Raw genomic sequence first — 26,005 nt, 5'->3', positions numbered from 1 at the left:
AGTGGGATGCAAAGGGCTAGGTTCTATTGGGCCAGGGGTTCTGTTTTGAGGTGCTGGTTGTGGTGTGTGATACAAACAAACAAACAAACAAACAAACAAAAAGGATACCTTTATTTCTAGCTTCAGGCTTCCAGACACAAGCCAGAATCCCAATTCCATGTTCCTCAAGTACCAGGGTATAGAGGGCAGCATCTTGTATGACTGCGTGGTAGAAGTCTCTTAATACAAACACCTAGTTTTTCCATGAACCCTAACAATGGTTAGTAAATCATCACATGTAGAATTACTCAACCGATTTGCTTTTTGGATTCTGAGTAAATCACCATTTCCATGTATATCTTGGCAATTAATCTTTGAATTTTATCATAATTAGATTGGAATTTTATCATAATTAGATTGAATATCAGAAAGTTATAAGGAAAAAAAAACACACCTCATATTGCCAATAACATTAACTTGGTATTTGGATTACGTAGTATCATTGCATTGATTTTTTAACATTTTAAATTTCTGGGATGAGAATTTAATTTCACAAATTGTTGTAGTTTGAATTTTCTAATCAGCAAGTTTGATGGTTTAATGGTTTTCTGTTTTTCTTGCCTTGTCCTTTCCATCACAGGAAGTATCCCAAGTATCTGGACTCCCCGAGTATGTTAAAATAGTAGAAGTTGGACCTCGGGATGGATTGCAGAATGAAAAGGTAGCTTGATATAACTTTTGCACAATCACTTATGTTAAATTAAATATTAATATTTTAAGGCTCTAAAGACATATTTCATATGCTACAATATAATATTTGTTCTCAATTGTTAGTTGAATTTATAAATCTTAACTAGGACTTGCTTTCAGTAAGGAAGTAATTTTCTGTTTGTTTTGATAGATCCTTTACAAATTAATTATAAAATAATTTTTAATGTTTTCCTAGGTTATAGTTCCTACAGATATAAAAATTGAATTTATCAATCAACTTTCCCAAACTGGCCTGTCTGTAATAGAAGTGACCAGCTTTGTGTCTTCCAAATGGGTACCACAGGTATGTAAATCCATAACTCCTTATCTGGATTCTTAATTCAGCTTTGCTAAGATTTAGAAAGCAATGTGATGTACATTGTGATATAACTATTAATTTGTTATATCAGAGTCCAGACACTCTTGCCATTTCAGATTTGGCAGGAAGGTAGGACAGGGTGATATTTTTTCTTACAAAGTTTTAGCGCATTCACTGAGTTAAGATTAAGGGAAAAACCCTTTGATGAAATATGTTATATAAATTAAGTCCTAAAAAGTTACTTAGAATTCTACGTTAATTCCACGTGAGTATATGGTTCAACATCATGAGCATAAGGCTGGTCCCTGACTTCTTTCACACCCACTCAGTTTAAGATTCCCCTGAGATTCTGCCTTCAGCAGTGTTCTCTGGGCTCTTTTGCCTATCCTCCCAACATTAATAGTCGCTTCTTAGAGGATGACAAATATGTGTTTCTAGTCTTCCCTTTTCTGGTAAGCTTCGGCTACATGTACCACCAGTACCTCAAACCAGTGGGTTCAAAATCAAACTCATTGTCCATCCTACTGTATGCTAATAGCTCAATTGTTCCTTTTGAAATCTTATACTTGAATCTTCAACGGGTTGTCTCCTATATCTAGTCAGTGACTAGCTCATACAAATTCTTATTCCTCCCTAAAGCATATACCCATCTTTTCTTTTCAGTCCCATTGATACATTAGTAGCCCACACCCTTATTGACAAATTATTGTGGTAGTCCCTTAAATGATATCCATACGCATTGTTTCTCCTTAATTTCATATATATAGTATTCCCCAAAATGTACACACACTTTGAATGATTATAAAACCAGTGTTTATCAATATACAATTCATTTTCAAAATTTAAAATAATCTAATGAAATTAATATTTTTTTGTTAATGCCTATTTTCAAACCGATGACCATTCTGGTCTAGGCACTGCTGATAATGCAAATCATTTCCTTCAGTATTTTTTGCCCTCAATTTGCCAACTATTGCCAGTTTTGTGCTGTAAACTTTATCTTTTATGTATCTCCATAAAAAAGTCTAGTGGATTAATTTTTTTTGTACAAACCTTAGTCTGGCTTTACCCAATATTCAGACAAGTTAAACCGGAAAAGGAAAGAAAATTAAGTTAGTTGTTAAAGTGTGTATATATTTTGGGGAGATACCTGCTGTCTGCCCAAAATATATATACTTTGAATTATTATAAAGGCAGTGTTTGTACTTCAACTGTGTTTTAAAACTTCCAGTAGCATTTTAGGATGGATTTCATTTTTTATTTTTAATTTATGTTTATTATTGAAACTATTACAAATGTCCCCTTGGCCCATTGACTCCTTCAAGCCAGCTCCTGCCCCTGCCCCCTACGCCTTCACCACATATATCTATGGGTTATGCCTATATGCATATAAATTCTTTGGTTAAACTCTTCTCCTTACATCCAACCACCCCAGCCTTCCCTCTGCAATTCATTAGACCGTTCCATGCTTCTATGTCTCTGGATCTATTTTGTTCATCACTTTATTTTGTTTTTTAGATTCCACATATGAGTGAGATCATGTGATTCTTGTCTTTCTCTGACTGGCTTATTTCCTTTGTTCAAAGCTTAGTCTGGCTGAAAAGAAAGAAACATCAATTGGGCTGTCAGTAAAGTGTGTATACATGTTTTGAGGACAACCTGTATTTTCCCACTCCTAAAATAATCTCCCAGAAATACCAGCCTTCTCAAACTTCTTTAGAGTTCCTTTCTCCCCATTGAAAAGGTCAGGAAACTTTGGCCTGGTATTCAAGGTGTGTGTATGTTTTTTTGTGTGTGTTTTTTTTTGTTTTGTTTTTTTTTGTTTTCCCCGGGCTCTTTTTTCCTTTCCAGTCTTAACTCTTTTTTCCCATTCATTTTGCTGAAGCCCTGCCCAATCAAATTGCTTTTGTTTTCCATTTATATGTCCTGCCTCTTTGGTGCTATAATTATTTATTAATACTTGCTCTGAGCATCTCAATTTCTGCATTGCTCTGAAGTTATAACAGAATGATGTGCAAAGTCTTAAAACATTAAAGTCTTTTTAATTGCAAGACATAGGAAGCAACCTGGCTCAGTGGTTGAGCATCGAACTATGACACTCTCTCAGTGATTCTCTCTCATTATTGATGTTTCTATCTCTCTTTTCCTCTCCCTTCTTCTCTGAAAACAATAAAAATATATTTTACAAAAGACATTGGAAGCAACAGAAACCACAGTATAATTATTAGTATTAGTAATATGTCACTTTTCATGGAGTCAATATTCAAATAGCAGTTACTTTTGTTCATTCTCCAAATAGAACATAATTTTTCTTTTATCTCATTATTGTTTATAATCATATTTTTTGTAAATATTTTTCAATAATCTTCTTCTTGGACTATATGCCTTATAGAGACAGTGTGTCTCTCTTGTTTATTGTGCCCCTTGTGTTTGGTGCCTAGTGAGTAGGTGTTCAGTAAGTAATTGTGAAATGGTTAGTGAATCAATTAGCCTGAAAAAATAGCACATTACTTTCCATTCTTTGGTTTGGACAAGTGACTTTTACTTTTGGTCACATATTTGGTCCTATTTAATGAAGGTCACAAATATTTCCTTGGCTTGATGAGACTGTACATATTTTCTTTATATTTCCACTCTGTAAAATACTACCTATTATTATTTCACTTACTGTCATTAATTTTAAAAGAACGTGAGACCCTTTTTTCATCTCTAAGACTTCATGATATTGCTGCCCTGTTTGATTCAGCTGGTGCTCAGTCCACAGACTTGATTATTTTGGTGGATAGACCCTGGATTCTGGTATCACTTTAGAATAAGGGTGAAGAAAGAGAAAAGTTCATGGTAATATTAATTAATGACTAATGTCAGACATTACATTTTACTATGTCAGACATTACATTTTACTAGTCCTCCTCAATATATTTTTATTTCCCAGTAGTTTTCTAAAACTGCCTACAAATTAGTCTTCTTTCCTATTATAATGCTCATTGGTCACATTTATTATTAAGCAACACTGGGAATTGATTGGTGGATTATTGTTCAGATTGGTGGAGAACACACCCAGTGGCCTTTAGCAGGAAAAGGATAGGACCCTTTCTAGAGGGCCATACTTCTTGTTAAACTAGTGAAGAGAAAAGATGGACAAAACAATAGGGAAGCAGTCCTCTGTGAGCAGTAATGGGAAAATGCCTTCTGGCCTCACATTAAGTAGATACATGTGATGGAACCATAAAATAACATGATTTATTCTGGACTTCGTCCTGCGGTGAATTTGGGACTTAACCTATTGAGACTTAGTGAACTCTTCCTAGGCTCAAAGTATTATGGAATAAATGATGTAATTCTCCACATAGCTCTTGAGGACAGCTGCGGTGAGGTACACTTTCCTCTGGTACTGTCTTCCTGTCTACATTCCTCCTTGAGCTGGAGCAAGTGACGTAACCTCTTTGAACCTTGGAAATCCCAGCAGTGATGCCTGCAGCCTGGGAGGTTCAGGGCAGCAAGGCCTGTGACTGGATCCCTGAGTGTGACTGCCCAGTGCCCAGAGCCCTCGGACTCCTGACTAGTGTCAGTAATGAATGCCTGACTGATGGACAGACTGACTGACCTTCCTGGGCTCCACAGAAATTCGTTGCCTTCACTCTTTTTCTTCTCTCTTAGCCTTTTTCTTAAAGCTTAAGATATGTGTTTAGTTTAAATATTTGGGCCCAATCTGAATAATTTAAGATACTAATCTTTCAAATTATAAAGAATATGTTGTATATTTCACTTTTATTACTCATCTGGTTACATGTATTTGTAAACAAAACAAAAAAAAGATTTTTAGATAAATCATCTATCTATAAAAGCAGTGTGCCTGAATCAAAGACATGATGAGGTTCCTATTCTAAAATTACACTGGTCACTTACTACAGAACATATCAAGTGTATGTCAAAAGGCAATATTGAGCCGTAGTTGGTTTGGCTCAGTGGATAGAGTGTCAGCCCACACAGTCTGAATGGTTGTGGGTTTGATTCCGACCAAAGGCATGTTCCTCTATTGCAGGCTAGATCTCTGGCCCTGGTCGGTGCATGTGGGAGGCAACCAATTGATGTGTCTATCTCACATCCATGTTCTCTTCGTCTCCCCCCCCTCCCTTCCACTCTTTCTAAAAATCAATGGAAAAATATCCTCAAGTGAGGATTAATAACAAAAAGGCAATATTTTGAATATTCCACTTTTGCTATTTTATTTTCCATAGTTGTGTTTGTGTTTTAAAAATCACCAGGCTTGACTAAGCAGAGCAATTTTTTATTGTTGTAGCTGCAGATCATCTCATTATTTAACTGCTGATTTTATACAACAAAAAAGGCCTTAAGTGAGAAGAACCAACTCACAGTGATAACTCCTCTTTTGAAATTTTTCATCTTTCATATTTTAGAAGACACTGTTATGACATCAGACTCACCTCACTTAAAGTCAGGTCTGAGGTCTGTGACAGAACAGCCTTAGTACCACAGCTTTTGTGTAATTGTCTGAAGTAACTTCTATTTCTTCTAAAGACTGAGCGTGGCCCCAAACTGGTATTCTATTAACTCTGCATCTTCTGTTTCTTCCCGTCAGACCTAGGTCATGGGAACAGTTCTCTAGTTTATGTTTAGATTGCTGCTTGTTCACTTATTTCTTTTTTTAGTGTTTTAAAGTTTTTCTTTTTTTTACAATTTCCCTCCTACTGTTTTGTTTGGCAGTGGCTTTCTAACTAAATCAGCTAAAGAAAGCTCCCTGTAGCAGGGTGCCATATAAAACAGGATCCCACACCTATACTCTAAATGACCAGAGATGATAAAATACCTGCCATGAAAAAAAAAATGTTCTTTACAACTTATCTAGAAAGAGTTTTCCTTAGAGTGTCTTACGAGAACATTTCGCATGAGTCCAGACAGCCCTCCAATTCAGTGGGACAAACAATAACAGCTGAAAGAAAACATGTTTATAAAAATAGACAGGTTTATGGCAACTTAGAAATGTGGCTCTTAGTAGTCAGCTATTTAAATCGTTATAAATACATTAATTGTAAAAAGTGAACTAGAGTTTTACATTCAGCCTGAATTTAGACATGTGGCTTCAAGCATTTTCATTCACATGAGTGATTCAAGTGAACATCATTTATTTAACAATAAGAATACATCAAATGTATACAATGCTTTATGTTTATGTATGTCATATGCAAAGTCTTGGTTATAAATATTTGCTCCCCATTTAATTAATTTTTAACTATTGGAATGGATGCGTCACAAATCTTGACCTGTCAGCAAGGGATAGAAAAAGACTTTCTCTGTAAAAGGAAAAGGAAATAGACATAAAAGACTGTAACAATTATTTACAAATCAGTCTAACACTTAAATATATGGCCCAAGTACAATGTAAGCAAGAAGGAATGTGTAAGCTTTTCCCTACCCTCCTTTTTACTGTGTGCTGCAATTAATTCTTTATTGGTAATGAAAACACACTTACTGGATTGAAGTTTAAGATGCAGCTTCTCATTGATGAGATGCAGGAGGCTGCAGCTTCTGTTACTGAGTTTCCTCCTGGCTTTATTCCTGGCTCTGCTCTTTTTGAGGGGGATGGGTGTGTGAATAGGCAAGGAAGGGGGTCAATTTAGTGGGAGGTGTTGATTTTGTGTGTGTGTGTGTGTGTGGGAGAGAGAGAGAGAGAAAGAGAGAGAGAGAGAGAGAGAGAGAGAGAGAGAGAGAGAGAGAGAGAGAGAGAGAGAGAGAGAGAGAGAGAGAGAAACAGAAAGAATGAGATAATGCCCTTGGGCATGCAGACACCCAGAGACCCCCAATTCATTTGCTTATGAAGCACTGTTAGCTGGCAGGGTAATTTTATCATCTGGGAAGTGTTCCAGGGTGAGTCTCATTTATTATAAACCCCAGATGAGTTGGCCTCTGCCATCTCCCCAAGGAAGATCCTGGTGAAATTTACCAAGACCGCAGTTTCCCATTTTATAGGGTTATAGGATTCCTGTTACTCAGCGAGGTTGGGGCTGGACAAGGAGCAAGATTTAACCCAAACTCCATTCAAATGAGACTGGTTTGGAACACGTAGTTCTGGGTTTGGTACACGTTTCCACTGCGCACTATGTTTGACCCTCACGTAACCCCTGTCCTATGTGGTACCCTTAGGCCTTCCACAAGTTATTTCTATAATAGAGTTGGATCTGTTTGATTATGACAGTTAGGCTCTGGCCAGTTCAGATCACCCAAACTAGTCATTGGTGGAGTACATCTCCATTTCTTCTTCTTTTCTCCGGAATTGGTAGTCTGGGACACACACTAGTGCTGCTTCCTGTAAAAAGCTTATATTGAAGAGGTTTGAGGGTATATTCTTATTAACTATAGTTTCTAAATGTACTAGGCTTGTTTCATTTTTTAAAAAATATGGTCTTGTTGAGTTTAGAGTGAGAGGAAGGGACAGGGATAGAAAGAAAGAAACTGGAAACATTGGTGAGAGAGAAGCATCCAGCCACTGCCTCCTGCACACCCCCTGCTGGGGGTTGAGCCTGCAACAGGGCATGTGCCCTGACTCAGAATGGAACCGGTGACCACTCAGTGTATGGGTCAGTGCTCAACCACTGAGCCTCACTGGCCAGACTTGTTTCATTTTCAACTTACTTGAGCATGTTGAATTTCTTCCAGGTCAGATAATTGCCTGTGTGTTCAAAATTTGGTCTCAGAGAATAAAGACATGAAGTTCTCTAGTCAATGACCTTAGGTGGTAATTGAAAATTAAATGATGATACAATTGTTCTATGAGAACTATATATTGTATATATAGAAAAATATATTCATTCCTCAGGAAATAGAAAATAAACATACAATAGGTTCTACCTCATTTTGCTCCCAGCATCAAATGGAATGAACCACAGACTCTTTAGACTCTTCTGTAAGTCTGGTGTTTTTCTGCATTGACCAGGTAGCTTGTGGAGAACATTCCAGTTGTATGTTTGTGCAAATGCACATGTGCATGTGTATTCGAATAGGTGCAATTGTCATGTATTTTTGAAAGCTGGTAAAATTAATGCTGGTACTTTTGATTATCTGCATAACAAATAACTCTACCATTTAGTGGCCTAGTAACACTTGTTTGTGCTTGTGGTTTCTGTGGATGAAGAATTCAGGAATGGCTCAGTTGGGTGTCTCTGGCTAGACGTCCCTCTGAGACCCTGCTCAGAGCTGGAGCAGAGGAACGAGGAGTCTGGGCGCTGAGCGCTGTGGGCACCTCTCTTTCCCTCTGTGTTCTCAGAGCCTCTCCTCCTCGTCTCTGTATGGGCGGGTGCGGACTTCCTCACAGCACAGCAGCTTTGACAAAACCAGTGACTCAGAACTGCGAAGGGGAGTGTTGTAAGAGGCAGGGAAAAGTGGTGTGCCGTTTATAACCAAGCCTTGTAAATCTTACAGCATTACTCTTTAATAATCTATTAGTGGCCCCCAGTTTCAGAGGGAGGGGGACAGATAGCACCTCTTGATAGGGAAGGGCATTTTAGTAGAGCACATGTGAGGGAAAATGTCTCTGGAGCCATTTTTATAACCTGTGACACTTTTTTTTTTAATTGAACTCCAAAGTTTGACCACCAGAAATGAAAAGTAGCAATTACGTTTTCCTTGCTTTTTGTTAGCACAAAACACCCTGCAGTATTTTAAGTTACTATAGTAACATGTTCCTCTACCTTTGCAGTTGGAATCTTCTCCTTTTAAATGAAAATAATCACATTTAATTAACTCAGTTATATGCTTTTTCTCACTAATAATTAAAGAATAAATAAGTTAAGAGAAAAGCAAGTTCTGCATTCTAAAAATCTGGAAGGAAGGAAGGAAGGAAGGAAGGAAGGAAGGAAGGAAGGAAGGAAGGAAGGAAGGAAGGGAGGAAGGAAGGCAGGCTTTAGCACTGGCAGGGATGCTAATACTATATCACTCCTACTCAGTTTATAAAGTTGTTTTGCCTCAATTGGGGTTCAGGTTGGAATTGGAGGGAGAGGTGTGTTGCCTAGACAACTTGCAAGGTGACGGGGAGAAAGCTGCACCCACAGCCCCTTCAGATCTTCCTCCCCTCACCTCTGGCAAAGGCAGAAATAGGGTCCAAGCAGGTGAAACAGTCCTAGGCATTTGCTTTCCTAACCATTTCTACTCTGCAGTAAAGCCACCTTTTCCCTGAGTACCAACTTCTAACATGCAGCCCAAAGTAGAGAGGAGGTCCCAGGAGGGGAGAACCACCTTCTACCAGAAGATGGGGCTGGAAAAAAGGAAAAAAAAAAAAAAAAGGCCAGAAAGTAAGAGGTAAACATTAGAGCTTGCAATTTACCCTCCACGCCCTGAATCCCTGCCATCCACTCCGTAAACAGTGAGCACACACAGGGCAGGAGTCAGGGCCTTCCCTGCAGAATGTTATTTCTATACCTACAAGCTGTGCCTCCACAGCTAGACCTGCTCAGCAGTCCCGCTTCCTGACCGACACCTTTGCAAAGTCTGTTATAGCCTATTTGGCATGCCTGGCATGCACACACGATTCAGGTCAATGTATTAAATGCCTACTTATTTGGAAAGAATGAAGAATAGGAAGGCTTGTGTGTGTGTGTGTGTGTGTGTGTGTGTGTGTGTGTGTGTGTTTGAGTGTGTGTTTGAGTGTGTGTTTGAGCAAAAGTCAGTGTACTCTAGAAATGAAAAGTAGCAGTTAGATTTTTGTTTGCTTTTTAGTTTCTTTTCTTTTTCTTAAATATGTTTTTATTAATTTCAGAGAGAGGCAGGGAGAGAGGGAGAGAGATAGAAACATGGATGAAAGAGAAACAATAGTTGGCTGCCTCCTACACATCCTATTGAGGATTGAGCCTGAAACCTGAGGCTGTGTCCTGACTGGAAATTGAACAGTCAACCTCCTGGTGCATGGGATGGCTCACACCAGCTGGGCTATTTTATTTTATTTCCAGTATTGATGATGGTATTACAGATGTCCCCAAACTCCTCCCCAACCCCCTTTATCCCAGCTCCCTTTTTGTTAGCATAAAACACCCTGCATTATTTTAAGTTGCTATATTAACATGTTCCTCTAAATTTACAGTCACATTTTTCTCCTTTTAAATGAAAATAATCACATGCATTCTGAATACTGTTTTACAATGCGGCAATGTATCTGATTGATATTCTATACTAGTGTTGGTTATACAATAGTATAACTTGCTATAGCTTTACAAAGAGTGATTCCTTCATTCCTGTAAACAATGGGTGGGGTTTGCTTAACCATTTGTTTTTAAGAAGTGATCAACCTGAATGTGTGTTATTTTAAAGTTGCTTCGTTGTACCATTAGTACATCATGGTTACTATAGTTACTTAGAGCAAGCAAATTGCCTGAGGCAGTGATTTTTAATCTCTCGGAACACATAAACTAATTACTAATATTCTGTGGCACACCCAAAATATATTATGTTCTTTACTGATCTGACAAAAAAAAAATAGGTATAATTTTGATTCATTAATATCAGATGCCTATTGTTGTGTTGGTTATTGTCATTTTTTAAAAAGTTTTATTTGACAATCTAAGAGAAAAGAGATCAGTGCCCCTGACTAAACACGTACTGCATGTTTTAAAAATTCTTGTGACACACACCAATGTGCCTCATAAAAAAAAAATGTGTGTGTGTGTATATATATATATATATAAATTTTTTACGGAGAGGAAGGGAGACGGATAGAGAGCCAGAAACATCGATGAGAGAGAAGCATTGATTAGCTGCCTCTTGCAAACCTCATACTGGGGATGTGCCCACAACCAAGGTACATGCCCTTGACTGAAATCAAACCTGGGACCTTTCAGTCCACAGGCTGATGCTCTATCCACTAAGCCAAAATGGTTAGGGCTGTTTTATTTTTTGTTTGTTTGTTTTTTTAATCACTTTATACCTTGGATTTTTTTTCCCATTTTTTTTTCACCCATTCATCCCTTTCTTTTACTATGTCTCTACTAAAAAACACATTGCGTTCTTTCTTGGACTCTAAAATTGAATAACATATAGTTGCTTACAATAACCATAATTTCTACATAATAAGGCAATTATAAAGTAAAAAAAGGATAATGGAAATTAAATCACTGAAAAGATTAAAACTCACACAAAAGGCTTTTTACAGGAATTGAAGATCTGTAAATGAGTAATAATAAAAATCAAACATAGGGATACATTAAGAAGTGTGTTACTGGCAAACCTTTCCAAGCTCTGCCTTCAAATCTCTTGGCCTTTCAGCAAAGATCTACTTCTGCCTTCTTTACTATTTACCAAAACAGACACCTCAAGATCCATATACTGTCCAGATCATTGTAGTGTAATCAGACAAGTTCTTATAGTGAGGACATTGCTTGTCTTGGCAGCAAGACTTTTTTTGCTGTAGCCCTTTCTTATAGCCAGTGTTTATTGGCAGTGAGATAGTCTCCCTCAAACAACCCAGGCTTATTCTCTCTTCCCATTAGTGGAGCTGTTCACTGTGGGCAGAGATAGCTAACAGCAGGAAGTGTAAAATTTGAAGGGAAACTCTATTTATAGTCAGTCTAGAACAAGTACAATTAGATATAGTGTTTTAACAATCACTTCTTCCGTGCATGGGAAATCACAGCGTCAACAGGGTTATTATCAAGCACCAAGGCATGATATATGAGAGACAACACAGTTGAATGGAAAGAAAATTATACTGGGAGCTCTGAGACTTCTTGCCCCTGCTTCAGATTGATGTTGGGAGCATGATTGTTTTGACACGGGAAGACCAGGAGGGTGGTCACAAAAGGCACTGACCTGAACAAAGAATAACTAACACGTATTTGTTATGTTTCTCTTAGGAAACCCGGGCATGTTATTTCATAAAATGGCTTAGGTTTCTCTGTCTGGAACATTGGTCTCCTAGTTCATAACCCACAAATCCATTGGGTAGATAGGTTGATTTTATAATTTAAAAATAAATATGGGTGATCATTATTAGATTATAATTAATGTCTTCTCTGCATTCACAGTAAAAGAGTAGGGATCATATGCTACTTGTTTTGTTCACTCTTGAGAAGCATGTGTGTTCCACTGATAGAGGGCAGTACCAAAGTCCTTAGGACACAATGGTAATGTTGACTAAGGAAGTACTACAGGAAATTGTACACCTCTGAAATTAGTTTTAAGGCTTCTGGATTTAAGAAATTTTCTGAAGATGGTGTCAGACCATTTTAGGAGTGGCAGCCAAGACAGGGTATTGGGTAGGGGAAAAAACTGGATGCTCAATTTTCCAGAGATTTCCTGTGTTTATTATTGTAAGACTGTGATTTATTAAAACTGTCTTACTTCTTCAAGCAGACCAAGGTTTCCTCTGTGCTACTGAGGCTGAGATATGGGGGGTTTGTGCAGAGAGTCTGTGAATGAGACGAGGTTATAGTACCCAGCCTACAATGGTATTCATAGCTGGGGAGAGCATTTTCACCTGGGTTGTCAAGAAGAGCTCCAGTCTCATTTTTCCTCATTACTGCATTTACAAATGTATCGCCTCGCAAAGGGGTTACTGCTCAAGTTGACTTTTGAGTTATAGGATCTGAGACCACATTATTTACATTTTTAGAGTAATCGATGGCATGTGTTAAAGAAATTGCATGTTCCACATCCTGTCTTTCTGCTGTGCTCCTGCATATAGAAGGCAATATCATCAATTATGTCTCATCTGGCCAGTGGAGATTGTAGACAAATACCTAGTGACATTTCCTGCTTATTTTGAGAATATATTTATGTTCTCCTGGGTGATAATGATGGTGGTGGGCAAACAAAAACAAAGAACATTTAAAATATTTTAAATTATTCAGCAAACTGTTTTAGTGAGCAGGGGAAAACAAGGGTTATAGGTCTACAAGTTTAAGTCTATTTCCTGGAAAGAATGAAAATGGTTTATTAGGCAGATAATTCATAAAAATAAATACACAGTTGATTCTTGAATTAGGCAAGGGTTAGGGGTGCCAAACACCCAGGCAGTGTAAAACTCATGTAAACTGTTCACTCCCCCCCCAAACTTGACGATTAATAACTTACTGTTGAGCAGGAAGCCTTATAGATAACATAGACAGTAAATTAATACATAGCTGATATGTTATGTATATTATGCACTATGTATTCTTATAATAAAGTAGAGAAAAATGTTATTAAGAAAATCATAAGGAAAAGAAAATACACTTATAGTATTTATTTTTTAAAAATCTTTGTATTAGTGGATGCAATTATTAAAGGGGCAACTCTCCTCAGAAACATAATGGATCTGCTAAGTATAAGCTTAGCTTCTGGCTTGTCCATTTTGAAACCTATGTCTCCTCAAATATTTACACACTTCTGGTTTCAGGATGAATATGGACTGTTGGCTTAACTTGAGAGTGACAGTTTTAATAGGAGATACACTGGGTACTCTATTTTTCTATATCTTTTAAGTATATGAGAACACTTATACCAACATTTTTTGAAGAATGCAGCAATTGTGAGCTTTCCCCATAAGTGGATAAGTCTGTGTCTGGATTCATACATAAAGAAATATAATATAGCAACATAAATGATTTAATGGTAGTATTCCAATCTTTGTGTTGGTGTTACTTAAAGGCAGTTACAGGAGATCCATTCTCTAAGTAAAGCTACTCTGTTCAATTGCTTTTTGTCTTATTTTCTCACTAGATGCGCGTTGCACGAAGATTCGTGTAATGGGCCTTTCTTCACCTGACTGCCAGCACCTGTTTTCCTCCAGCACCCAGGACCCAGGGCTTCGCTCTGGCCACTGCCTTCTGTCTTTGCTCCAGTTGGAGTATTCACTTTGCTCTGGCCAGAGCACCGCTCCTGTAACTCCCCCTCCCCCCCCCATCACCTTCATAGCAAATGTCCTGCCATGCCTGCCCCACTCTTGCTTGGAGCAGCTGAGGGGTGGGGCTGCCACTATCCTTGTACTGCTAATTTGCATATTCCCTCCTGGTTGGCTGGTGGGTGTCTCAGAGGTACAGTCAATTTACATATATCTCTCTTAATAGTGTAGATAATTCTTCACTGCCCCAGAGGGTAAAAAGCCTCTCACCACCAAAGCATATGTCTTGAATCCCATTTTGTATCTCCCCAAACTCATTATTTAGATAATTTAGATTTTTCTGACTATCTCATCCTGTTTTTCCTGGAATGTCATAGATTCCCCCTCCTCCTCATAATACCATGATAAGTGCTCTGATACCAGTCTTACTAAAGGGCTGGGAGGGAAACAATTTAAGCTCTTTCACAGGTGTAGAGTGAAGGATAGTGGGTAGTGTTCACCCATCCAGGAAGCTTGACTTGTCTGGACCAGGCCAGGGAAAAGAGGCTAAAAAAGAGTGCTATATACAGGTTACAAGTCCAGTTGTAAGAGAGGAAGGGATCCAGTTACGTAATTTTACAGATAATCACTTTTCAGGAATCACTGTAAAGATTCAGTATCTTAACTTCCTCCCCCCGCCTCCTACTGGAGAAACACTTTAATTTTAGATCCTACCAGAAAACTTTTACCATTTAAAAACACAGTACTAATTCAAACTCTTAATGCTTCCCCCCATCACACAGTCCAGTCACCTCAACTTCAACAGAGCCACACAGATACATTGAGCAGGTGATTTCTACTGTGATGAAAAACAATTCCTCTCACACTTTGGAATCTTATAGTTACTAATCTCTAGAGTTAAAACAATCAGTGTAGCAGTTTTATGAATGATAAATGTATATAAGAGATTTTCAAATAAAAATGAATAATAAATATAGATCTGAAATTATATATATATATATATATATATATATATATATATATATATATAAAATGATGTATCTTTATAATTGCAATTGTTCTGGGAAAAGGAAAAACAGGTTAACCAGTGTTTGTTTGTTTTTAAATGAATATATAAGTGAATTTTTCTAAAAACTGGATTAGAAACTCTGTTTCCTATGCACTTTCATCTAAAATATATCATAAATATTAATTTCCCTTCATTGAATATCTCAGGCAACATATATTCTGTTGGAACTGAACAGAATTTTATCAGTGTATATTCTGTTTCCTCTATCAACTGTTTTTTTTTAAAGAGAAGTAAAGGGTAATAGTATTTATACAATTTATCATTGTAACCATTTCTTTTTTATATTTTATTGATTTTTTTACAGAGAGGAAGGTAGAGGGATAGAGAATTAGAAACATTGATGAGAGAGAAACATTGATCAGTTGCCTCTTATACACCTCCTATTGGGGATGTGCCAGCAACCAATGTACATGCCCTTGACCAGAATCAAACCTGGGACCTTTCAGTCCACAAGCCAAGGTTCTAGCCACTGAGCCAAACTGGTTTTGGCCAATAAGTAGTTTTACTTTTCATTTCAATGGACTTGAAAATGAAATAATGATATTACTTTAAAAATTAAATTGATTATGTAAATGTTACTCTATAATTATCTGCAGAAACTTTAAGATCTTTTTAAGTTTAGTCTTATTAAATCCTTTTACAATACGCTAGAAGGTTCAATTTATCATAGAAAAAATATATGCATGTATGAATAGTTTTGCTCTATGAATAATTTTGAATAGTTTTAAGTGCTCTGAATAGTTTTGCTTTATGAAACTCTATGAATATTTTCTTTCAAAGAAAAACAAGTCCCTGCATTATCTATCATTGTTCTCATTTAGGTTGAAAAAAAAAATGTTTCTTTGTCTGTGCTCCATGGAACCTCAGATCAAATGGTATCTGCACTGTTTTGTATATTTGGCACACACACACACACACACACACACACACACACACACACAAACACACACAAACACACACACACACAAAGCTTCCCCCACTAGCCGGTGACTGCATCGGCTTTACTTTCCTATGCCATGATGTTAGCTATGCAGTAACTGTATAAAATATTGAAATGGGCCAGTATTCAAATACTAAAATGAATTACAAAATCATGATATTTTAAGGTCTCATGATATTTTGAAATTAACTTTTGTATGCCCCAATGGTAAATTTTATAGTCTCTTTCAAAATGTAATTGAAACTTCCAATATTTTCCTCTTCTAAGTTTATGGGGAAACCCGTTGTCATTTTTTATGACTATGTACTCATACATTATCTTAAAATTCCATACTTTTAGGGAATGTACGTGAAATTACAACACTTAATACCCAAACTATATTTTAGCCAGTGCTGTTGCCTGGAGAACACATTGAATTCCTAAATATTTAGGAGAGATATAGCATTCAGATAGGGATAAAGTATTAAAAGAGGAGTACATATATAATGGGTAGTTGTCCAAATTTAATCACACCATAATATCAATAGAATGAGTAACAGATATAATAAAATCTCTTAACTATGCACCTACCACATTCTAATCCTTATGACACTTTGCATATTTTTAAAAGACTCTTGGAGTGTTATACAAATATTGTGATTATTTGAATCCACATAAAAATATGGATGCCTATGAATTGATTAACCATGGTATAGCCTGTTTTGTTGGCTAGATAGACATATACATATTGCCATTTCTAGACTAGGCAAAATGATGGCAAAGCATATTATCAACTAAATTGTGGGGATATTTATGATTTTAAATGAAAAGTCACAACAAAGTATTACAAATATGGTAAATAAAGCCAGATGTAGATGTTGTAATACTGGTTAGAAGGAGTCAATGGAGGAAAAAGGGGGGCATGTAATAATTTCAACAATAAAGATTTGTTTTAAAAAGAAATAGTTTTCTTATTGTTTGAATAATAAACATTAGACATCAAAAAAACATCAAATTGAAGTATACTGTACACCTAAGAGTATAGCAAATGATGAATACATAAATAAGGCTGGGATTTTATACCTTTCATTGAAACCTGCTTTAGTTTATTTATTATAATACAATTATGTCCTATCAGCATTTCCTAAAGCTCTTTCCTTAATTGTCTTTATTGTCCAAATTTAGACAGAATACTGTTTTTTTTTAAAATACTTTATTATATTGTGATTATTTTTAAAAAGAAAAAAAGTGCTGATTTTGGTGGATTCTAATGAATATATTTATCATAATTTCATTAAGGTATCTAATGATTATCAAAGCTTTGTTTCTGTCTATTTTCTGATTCTACTGATGAAGCATTTCTTGAGTTCCATTACACAAATTTCTTTATTTTGATTCAACATTTTTTAAAAAATATATTTTATTGATTTTGTACAGATAGGGAGAGAGATAGAGAGTTAGAAACATCGATGAGAGAGAGTCATCGATCAAGTTGCCTCTTGCACACCCCCTACTGGGGATATGCCCGCAACCAAGGTACATGCCCTTGACCGGAATCGAACCCGGGTCCCTTCAGTCCCCAAGCCGACGCTCTATCCATTGAGCTAAACCAGTCCCGGCTTGATTCAACATTTTTGTTAAATTACATGTAAAATGAAATAATCACTTATAGGATAATATGACCTATATTTCTTAAGGATTCCATTTTGTTTTGTGCCCTTTGTGCTGTTTTCTGATGCACATACTTTACCCTAATCTGTGTGTTAGTTAGAGAAGCATTATTTATTCCTATTTGTTATCATGTTAATATAAATGTCTCTAATAAATATTTATGCATACTATGTTAGACGCAAGTGTTCATAGTACCGATTAACATTATTTTCTAGTAAGGGAGTGTTGTTGTAGATTTCATTGCAATATCCTAAAACTAATTGTGACTTTGTTTTTCTTTCTTCTTAAAATTAGAAATAAGTGCTCTGAAATTTTTATTATAATTTGTGTGTGCATGTTTACATGTACATGTCTGAGAGATAACTTGTGTTTGTGAAGGAGTGTGGGAGGGAGAGAAAGAGACAGAGAGCTAATGAGTAACACTCTAGCACAAAGGCTAAATTCATAAAGATGCAATGGAGAATTGTGTTGAAATATGCACAAACATAAGATTCTTTGAAAAGAAGGTTCAAAGGTTCAGGGACAACATTTTTTAAGTAAAGCCATGGCCTTATACTAGTAGCCACTGTGTCCTACTGGTTTTTCTTTGGAATTTATTCCCTATGCCATTTCTCTACAACAGAACTTGTCAATGTTTTAACCGGTTGGCTCAGTGGATAGAGCATCGGCCTGTGGACTCAAGGGTCCCCGTTTCAATTCAGGTCTAGGGCATGCACTTTGGTTAAGGGCATATCCCCAGTAGGGGGTGTGCAGGATGCAGCTGATTGATGTTTCTCTCTCATCGATGTTTCTTTCTCCCTCTCCCTTCCTCTCTGTAAAAAATAAATTATATATATAAAATAAATTATATATATATATAAATAAATTATATATCTATAAAATAAATTATATATATATAAATAAATTATATATATAAATAAATTATATATATATAAATAAATTTTATATATATATATATATATATATATATATATATATATTTAAATTGCCTGAAAATTGCCTTTCTACTCTCTAGCCTGCCCTTTGCTTTTCTCCCAGATTATTAAAATACTGCATTTGTTCCAGCCTCCTACTGTTAATTGATCACCCACTAGGCATGGCTTTCTATTCCTTTCAGAGTATCTGGAAGTTTTAGAGTAATGGGAACCTAACTCAGAGACACACAGTGGCTGGCTCTTCTCCAGCCAAACATCAAACCTCATGTTCTTATCTCTCTCTGCACCTGCCCCTCCTCTTTTCCAGCCCTGTTGATTTTTATTTTTATTTATTTATTTTTTACTGTTTCAGCCTTTTTGGCTATGTAATGAATTTCCTGAGAGCTTAGTGTATAAATAAACATTTGTAAATTAAGCTAATAAAATCCGAGGACTGAAATTAGAGCAGGGTAGTATGGAAGGACATGTTGCATGTTGTCTCTGGTTCACACTGTATGGGGCCTCATCTGGTGACTCACATGCTGGAGGATAAAGTTATCTAACTTCCTTGGATCGCAAGTTTAGGGGATGATGCTGGCTGCTTGCTGGTTGGGGGCCTCAGTTCTCCTCACATGTGTCTCTCTCTATGGGCCTCTTCACGTGGCCTCTCTGCATAAGCTTAGCTTTTCTCACAGCATGTCAACTCATTCCCCCACAATGGCCTCCCCCAAAGAGAAAGCCACATGACAGATGTATCCTTTTCTGTAATCTGCCCCAGAAGTCACATAGTATTGTTGGAGAAATCCCAACCCCCTCACTACCTGCGCCCCTGGTTCAAGTTGAAGGTAAGTAGAGTCCACCCCTGGATGGGTTTTGGTGAGATTCTGGAAGATCATGTGAGATTGGAAATATGGTTGTGGCCATATTTTGGGAAATTTGAATATTCCATAGTCAGAGATCACAGGGACCTACCAGCCTTTCTCTGTTCTGACCTCTTATAATCTTTGCTCTCATTAATAATCCTTTGGATTGTTAACTTTCCACGTGCACCTGTTTTATCTCCCCACTGTATTGTGCATTATTCAGTGCAAGGACCTTTTCTGTATTTATATTTCCCACAGGGCCTAGAATAGGGTTTTAGACATAGTCAGTGCTCAGTAAACATCTGGATTAAAGTCATATCAACTTAGAATGAAGTGAAAGACTTAGCAATGGAGATGACTACAGCGGATAGTCATGAATGGTGAAGCTTTGAGGTAGGGAGAATATGATTCCTATGTACATGTGACCCATTAGAAATAAATGAGCAAGAATCACATTTCAGGTCAATAAATGTGTGTGGGGAGAATGAAGCATGAAAGCTTAAATGTCAGTAAGGCGTGATGGTAGTCAATGAGAAGTACTCTTTTTGCCTCTAAATATTTAATTAAAAGTTTTTATTTAATCCAAATTATAGTCATTGAAAGTATTAAATTTAATTCTACTGGCATTTAACTCAGAGTCAATAAGACCAATTATGGAATAAGAGTAAATAGTATAAAATTTTACATTTTTAAGTGTGGTTATATTAAAAAATATTATACTTTGATTGTTTTACTTTTATTTCACTTTTAAATGAAAAACAATACATGCTCATTGCAACAAACCAATATATGTAGAGAAAATACAAGCCTTTCTTCATCCATTCCTAAATTAAAGATATAAATTTTGGTTTGGTATATATGTTTTCAAAGCTTTATCCATGCTGATTTTATATAATTTTCATTGTTTACTCATTGTTCTTCATATTTATTGTTCTTGCCATAATTTATTCATAAATGTGTGAAGCTCAGGATTATGTCAGTGGTAATTTATCAATGTGATGGTTATGGGATTTGATCATCAATAATTGCTCTAGGCGGCTAAATTATAATCTTTGTGGAAACTAGTAAAATGATATTTTCATTCAAGGTTGATTATTTTTATGAGTCATAGAAAATATAGAAAAATTAAATCTTGCAGGATAAATTAAATTTTCCTGTGGTATACTCCATTGTATTTTTTTGTTTTCATTCTGAGAACACACAGTAATCTGAAGACAGTACAGCATAAAGCAGTATGACTATTACTAACTAATACATGTATGCAATATACTAGTATCTCATCCTTGTTAAATTAACCTAACAGAGATGTATAATTTTCACTGTACTAAGCATTATAAATTTCATATACTGAAAATTTTTTCGACATAAAATTTTCATGTGGAAGGTAAAGGCATAGCATATTGTCTTTCAAACTCTCCCCAATCTCAGGGGTATTAGGATCTTGGTCTATGAAATGAAAGAAAGAATAAAATCAATAAATAAAAATAGTTGAGTTTAAGATTCATGACCATTTGTAATAACTTTTTTTCATTTTTGTTTTTGTTAATCCTCACCCGAGGATATTTTTCCATTGTGTTTTTTTAGAGAGAGAGGAATGAAGAGGGAAAGACAGAGAAAGAGAGAGAGGAAGAGAGAGAGAGAGAGAGAGAGAGAGAGAGAGAAAGAGAGAAATATCAATATGAGATAGACCTGTAGATTAGTTGCTTCAAGCACTCGGCCCAACCAAAGTATGAGCCCTTGACCAGAATTGAACCCAAGACTCTTCAATTTGAGGTCTGATGCTCTATCCACTAAGCCAAACTGACTAGGGCTATAATAACTTTATGAATTAAGTTAAAACTAGATCTAGATTTTCTGTATTTATGGCATTGAAAACAACATATTTTTAGTTATATTGGTATAATTTTGTTATTTCAAACATTGATTTATAGAATATACATTAATTGCATGCAATTATAATCTTCCTGAAAAACTAAAAGCATGCTTCATAGAATATTGAAGGATATATTCACATATAACTATTATCTATTTAAGATGGCTGATCACACTGAAGTGATGAAAGGCATTCGTCAGTATCCAGGAGTTAGATATCCTGTCCTTACTCCTAATCTTCAGGGTTTTCATCGTGCTGTAAGTACGCTACTAATTTTTCGAAAATCAGTATGTGTCTTACTATTGTAAAGGTCTTTACAAAGTTAAAATGGAATCAGTTGTGCCTCACTTGTTATCCTCTATAAATACTATGCTAATATATCTACATTAATACCTTGAGATTAATAACCTCAAGGAGCAATTAGGGATTAGAGTGCTCTAGATAAATGATTCTTCCAAATTAACCATTCAAAGGAATCAAAACACAGAAATACAATTATCCATTTTGATGAATTTTTTGGATATTATATTTTGTGCGTTCCCTTCCAATGAGGACTGTGGAATATAACCTAACCATTTCTCGGCACAGTATCGTTGTTGTTAATATTGTAGTGGATGGTTACTCTTGTCCGCTTTTGGGGTCAGCTTTCTGCTGCTGCTCTCTCCTCTGGCTGAGGCCAGTCGCTGTCACTGGAACTGCCTGTCACAGTTTTCCTGTTCCTCTTTGGCTTCTTGCCTCCTAGTCTTCTGGACTTGGGGATGCATATGCAAAAGCTTTAACAATTACACAAAAAAGAATTAGTGGAATTTTAAAGAAAGGCTTGAGGTGTTATGCTTCCATGGCGTTAGTGTAAAAGTGTCGCAGCAGCTGCTTCTGCTGTTAATGGCTATTTTTCACTTTTGTATTTCGGACTCTATCACACAAAGTTGAGGTGGTGGGTACTAGTGTGTCTTGTTAAAACCACTTTAGTTGGATTTGATATAATTATTTGTCACCTTATAAAGAAAAAAGAGGCATTTTTAAGAAAGTATAAACATTGCTGTCTAAACAAAGCAGGGACTGTATCTACCTTGAAAAGATACTGAAAGACACCCTTTGATAGCTTGTGTAAGTAAGTAGAGGAGAGAGACAAATGTTGGCTTGGAAATCAGACAAGGCTGTGCTCAAAACAGGGGTCCAGAGTGCTGATAGCTTTGTGACCTCTGGCTAGTGATTTAGCCTCTAATCTCCAGTTTTCTCAACTGTAAGACTTTATAATATAATTCACAGTAAACAAGATTGTTGATTAGAAATAGAGCATGCAAAGTACTAACAACCATACTGGCACACAGTAGGTGTTCAATTAATATTTTAATTTTAGAGCTTAAACATTTATTGGGAGGAAAGAGTGGAATATTTAAATTGCAGGAAAGATGACAGAATTTGTTGTTCTTAATGTATTAATAGGGTATCAGAAAGAGAGGGAAATTTAGGCACAATGCTAGAGATACATTCATAGAAAGTTTTAAATTTTAGCTGGAAAATCAGGAGACTTGACATTTGAAAATAAGTCACTAGAGAAGCTTGGGGGAAGGAGTGAAGATGGCAAAAGAGACAAAAAGAAAATTGATTGGGTTAACTAGTTGGATTTAAAGACTGGCAAGAGGGTTAGGCATTAGACACAGAAGAATATGGGTGTAGCAGTCAGGGGTGAACCACTGGCAGCTAGGTTAAGAGATGGGAAGAGTCAGGCCAGTGGGGCTAAGTGGTTGAGCATCAACCCATGAAGCAGGAGGTCACAGTTTGATTCCCAGTCAGGGCACATGTCTGGGTTGTAGGTTTGATTCCCAGTGGGAGGTGTGCAAGAGGCAGTCAACCAATGATTCTCTCTCATCATCATTGATGTTTCTGTCTGTCTCTCTCTTTCTCTTTAAAATCAATAAAAATAGATCAGGCCATCAAACCTCAGAGGGAAGGCAGGGGAGGGTGTGGATAAGAGGGAGAAATCAACCAAAGGACTTGTATGCATGCAGTTAAGCATAACTAATGGACACAGACACCAGGGGGGTGAGGGCATGAGCAGGGGATGGTTATGAGGGAGGAATTGGGTGGGGGCGGGGGGGGGGGAGAACACATATTTAATAATAAAGAAAATATTTAAAAATCAATATATATATATATATATATATATATATAATGTTTAATAGGTGGGAAGATTTGGGACATTATCTAAATGATGAACTGGAGAAATGTTTTTCTGTTAGATTGAAAGAAGAGGAGAAAAGGAAAGCACTTACTGTATTCTGCTTTAATAGTTGGTCTAAAAAATAGGTTTTCTATTGATATTAAGAGGTTTTATTGAGTGCTAGTATTTTCCATAATTAAGGTGAAATATTTCTGAGGATAACGTCATTTAGGAAAGGCAATATTATACTGGAACATCATTACTGTGTTTTCTGTGCCTCATGTATTTATGAGTGTTGTAGTTTCTGGAATTATTCTGTTATTATAAAATATTTTTACATTTCAAAAGCAAGTATGTGGCAATATGAGAGGAATGTAATTTTCAATTCTAAGGCAGATGTTAAAGAATACAAGTATGCCTTTATAGAGCAGTTTTAAAATTATTAGCTTTTGCCTTTAAATTATATTTTTCAGGTTGCTGCTGGGGCCACAGAGATATCCGTTTTTGGTGCTGCATCTGAATCCTTTAGCAAGAAGAATATTAACTGTTCTATTGAAGAAAGTATGGAGAAGTTTGAGGAGGTTGTTAAGTCTGCAAGGCATCTGAATATTCCAGCACGAGGGTATGAAATCCCACAAATTCTACTTAGTTAATATCAGTTGTTCACGACCATTTATGAACTATCGATATTTTATCAATCATAAAGGTGTACCTGGGCTATCTTATTTGTGCTTTATGTGATCAGGGTCATGGCTATAGAGCAGCACATCTCATTAATATCAGTTAACGATTACTGTGGACCTAGGTCCTGCAATGTGTAATGCAGTTGGGACCCAAGGGATAAGCAAGCAGACCTGATGTTGTTACTCATTAACACTAAAACATCTAAATGCAGCCATTTTTTTTTTATCTCAGCCCAGTGTGATTGATAAATTGGTGTAAACTCATAGCAGCATTTGGAAAGGAATCATCTAATGTGTTTTCCAAATACTTAAAATTTTTTTAACAGCCTTAACTGTATTCCTTCAAAGAATATATTATTTAGAAGTTCAATAGAGTATGTAAAATAAATGTGAGTCTTTGAGCTACACTGGGAAGTTGGGCCCAGCATTTCACCCAGTCAGGCTCCCTCTTTGCAGCTGACTTTCCTGCTTTTCCTGGGTGACCCCAAAACTAGGTATACAGGAAAGGAAAAGAGAGAAAATCTCTCTCTTGTCTGTTTCCAGGACCAGTAGTTGCAGCATCTATTGCAAACAGGGTCTACATCCAGGCCTGTGTCTATGAAATGTATAACAATCCCTTGGTAACTTAAAAGAAGTTGTTGGCCTGGCTGGTGTTGCTCAGTGGTTGAGCATCAACCTGTGAAACAAGACGTCTTGGTTCCATTCCCAGTCAGGGCACTTACCTGAGTTGTGGGCTCGATCCCCAGTTCATTCCAAGATGAGGCAGCCAATCAATGATTCTCATCATTAATGTTTCTATTTCTCTCTCCCTCTCCCTTCCTCTCTGAAACAAATAAAAATATTCTTAAAAAGAAGTAATTTCTAAAACATTAACTACGTAATTTTCTTTTGAGTTTTATTATTATGGATATGTTCTAAACAGACCATACCATCTTAATAAATTCAAATGCAAAGCATTTGTAAAAGAAGGCTGAGTTCTGCAATTGAATTTAGATGCAGGTTGTGCTTCCTTCTGTTGAGGTGACCAAAGTTCCTGGTGGCAGGAAATCTTCTGCAATTAATGCAAAAGACAAGCAAATGCAATTTTGAGTGACAATATTAGAAAAGTATTAGAATTCAACTAAGGTCATTGGAAGGGCAAGTGGAATTAGACTGAACCATAGTGAACTATATTGTTGGTTTACATACTTTTGTTTAATATTTTTATTCCTATATAGTATGTTTGCAACATGAGTTTTTTAAAGATACAAAATTATTTTTTTAGATTTTTTTTATTGTTTGAAGCATTACAAATAGTAGTAAATATGTCTCCTTTTTTAACAAAATTATTTTTGTAAATAAATATATCCATAACATGCAAACACATAGAAGAAAAAAATTTTTAATGACATAATGTATTTCCATAGACAGAAAATAAAGGATGTCTGTTATCAGTGCAAAATTATAAAACCACAATAAAAAAAGAAAGGCTGAACTGTAAGATTCTAAATTAAAACATAAGTTGTTTTGTCTCCTTTAGATGAAAGAGGAAAAAAATAAAGGAGCTATTGTATTTCCATGTGCATTTAAATGTGGCATGTAGGTTTTAGAGTAAAGTTATTCTCAATGGAAAGTTTAAAAACCACATAAATATGAGAAGTAAAGTGCATGTGCAGCTTACACATCAACTAGGAAATTCTCTTAATGTTGAATGATGGATGTAAACATAAACTATATGATATCAGATTTTACCATCTTAGTTTTCCGCTTATGAAACAGAGTAGGTACTGTGATAAAACTAACAGAAACGCTAAATCCTTTTTAATACTAGTTGTTGAATAATTATTATTAATATCGTCCCAGCAATAGAGAAACTGCTAACCATATTACAATGTAAAAAGCTTCCCAGGCTTTGACAGGAAGGGCACAGAAATACAAGATGGAGAGGTAGCACATTGTCAAATGAGTTAGAAAGCGCATTGGAGACTTAGGGTAG

General features: G+C 36.2%; 1 protein-coding gene across 2 annotated transcripts in view; it reads left to right on the top strand.

The window, feature by feature from the left end:
* Positions 1–26,005, top strand: part of HMGCLL1 (3-hydroxy-3-methylglutaryl-CoA lyase like 1) — a 221,231-nt gene that overhangs the window by 113,154 nt on the left and 82,072 nt on the right. For both annotated transcript variants that reach the window (XM_084890880.1, XM_084890879.1), the window contains exons 2-5: positions 620–700; positions 926–1,033; positions 21,345–21,440; positions 23,821–23,969. In XM_084890880.1, the coding sequence (XP_084747006.1) occupies positions 620–700; positions 926–1,033; positions 21,345–21,440; positions 23,821–23,969 (434 nt within the window). The remainder of the gene's footprint in view (positions 1–619; positions 701–925; positions 1,034–21,344; positions 21,441–23,820; positions 23,970–26,005) is intronic.

This window comes from Pipistrellus hanaki (genome assembly GCF_964339955.1).
Source record: "Pipistrellus hanaki genome assembly, chromosome: 7".
In the NCBI taxonomy this organism is placed as follows: domain Eukaryota; kingdom Metazoa; phylum Chordata; class Mammalia; order Chiroptera; family Vespertilionidae; genus Pipistrellus; species Pipistrellus hanaki.
The sequence above is the reverse complement of the archived record's forward strand: the minus strand, read 5'-3'. Positions and strand labels throughout refer to the sequence as shown.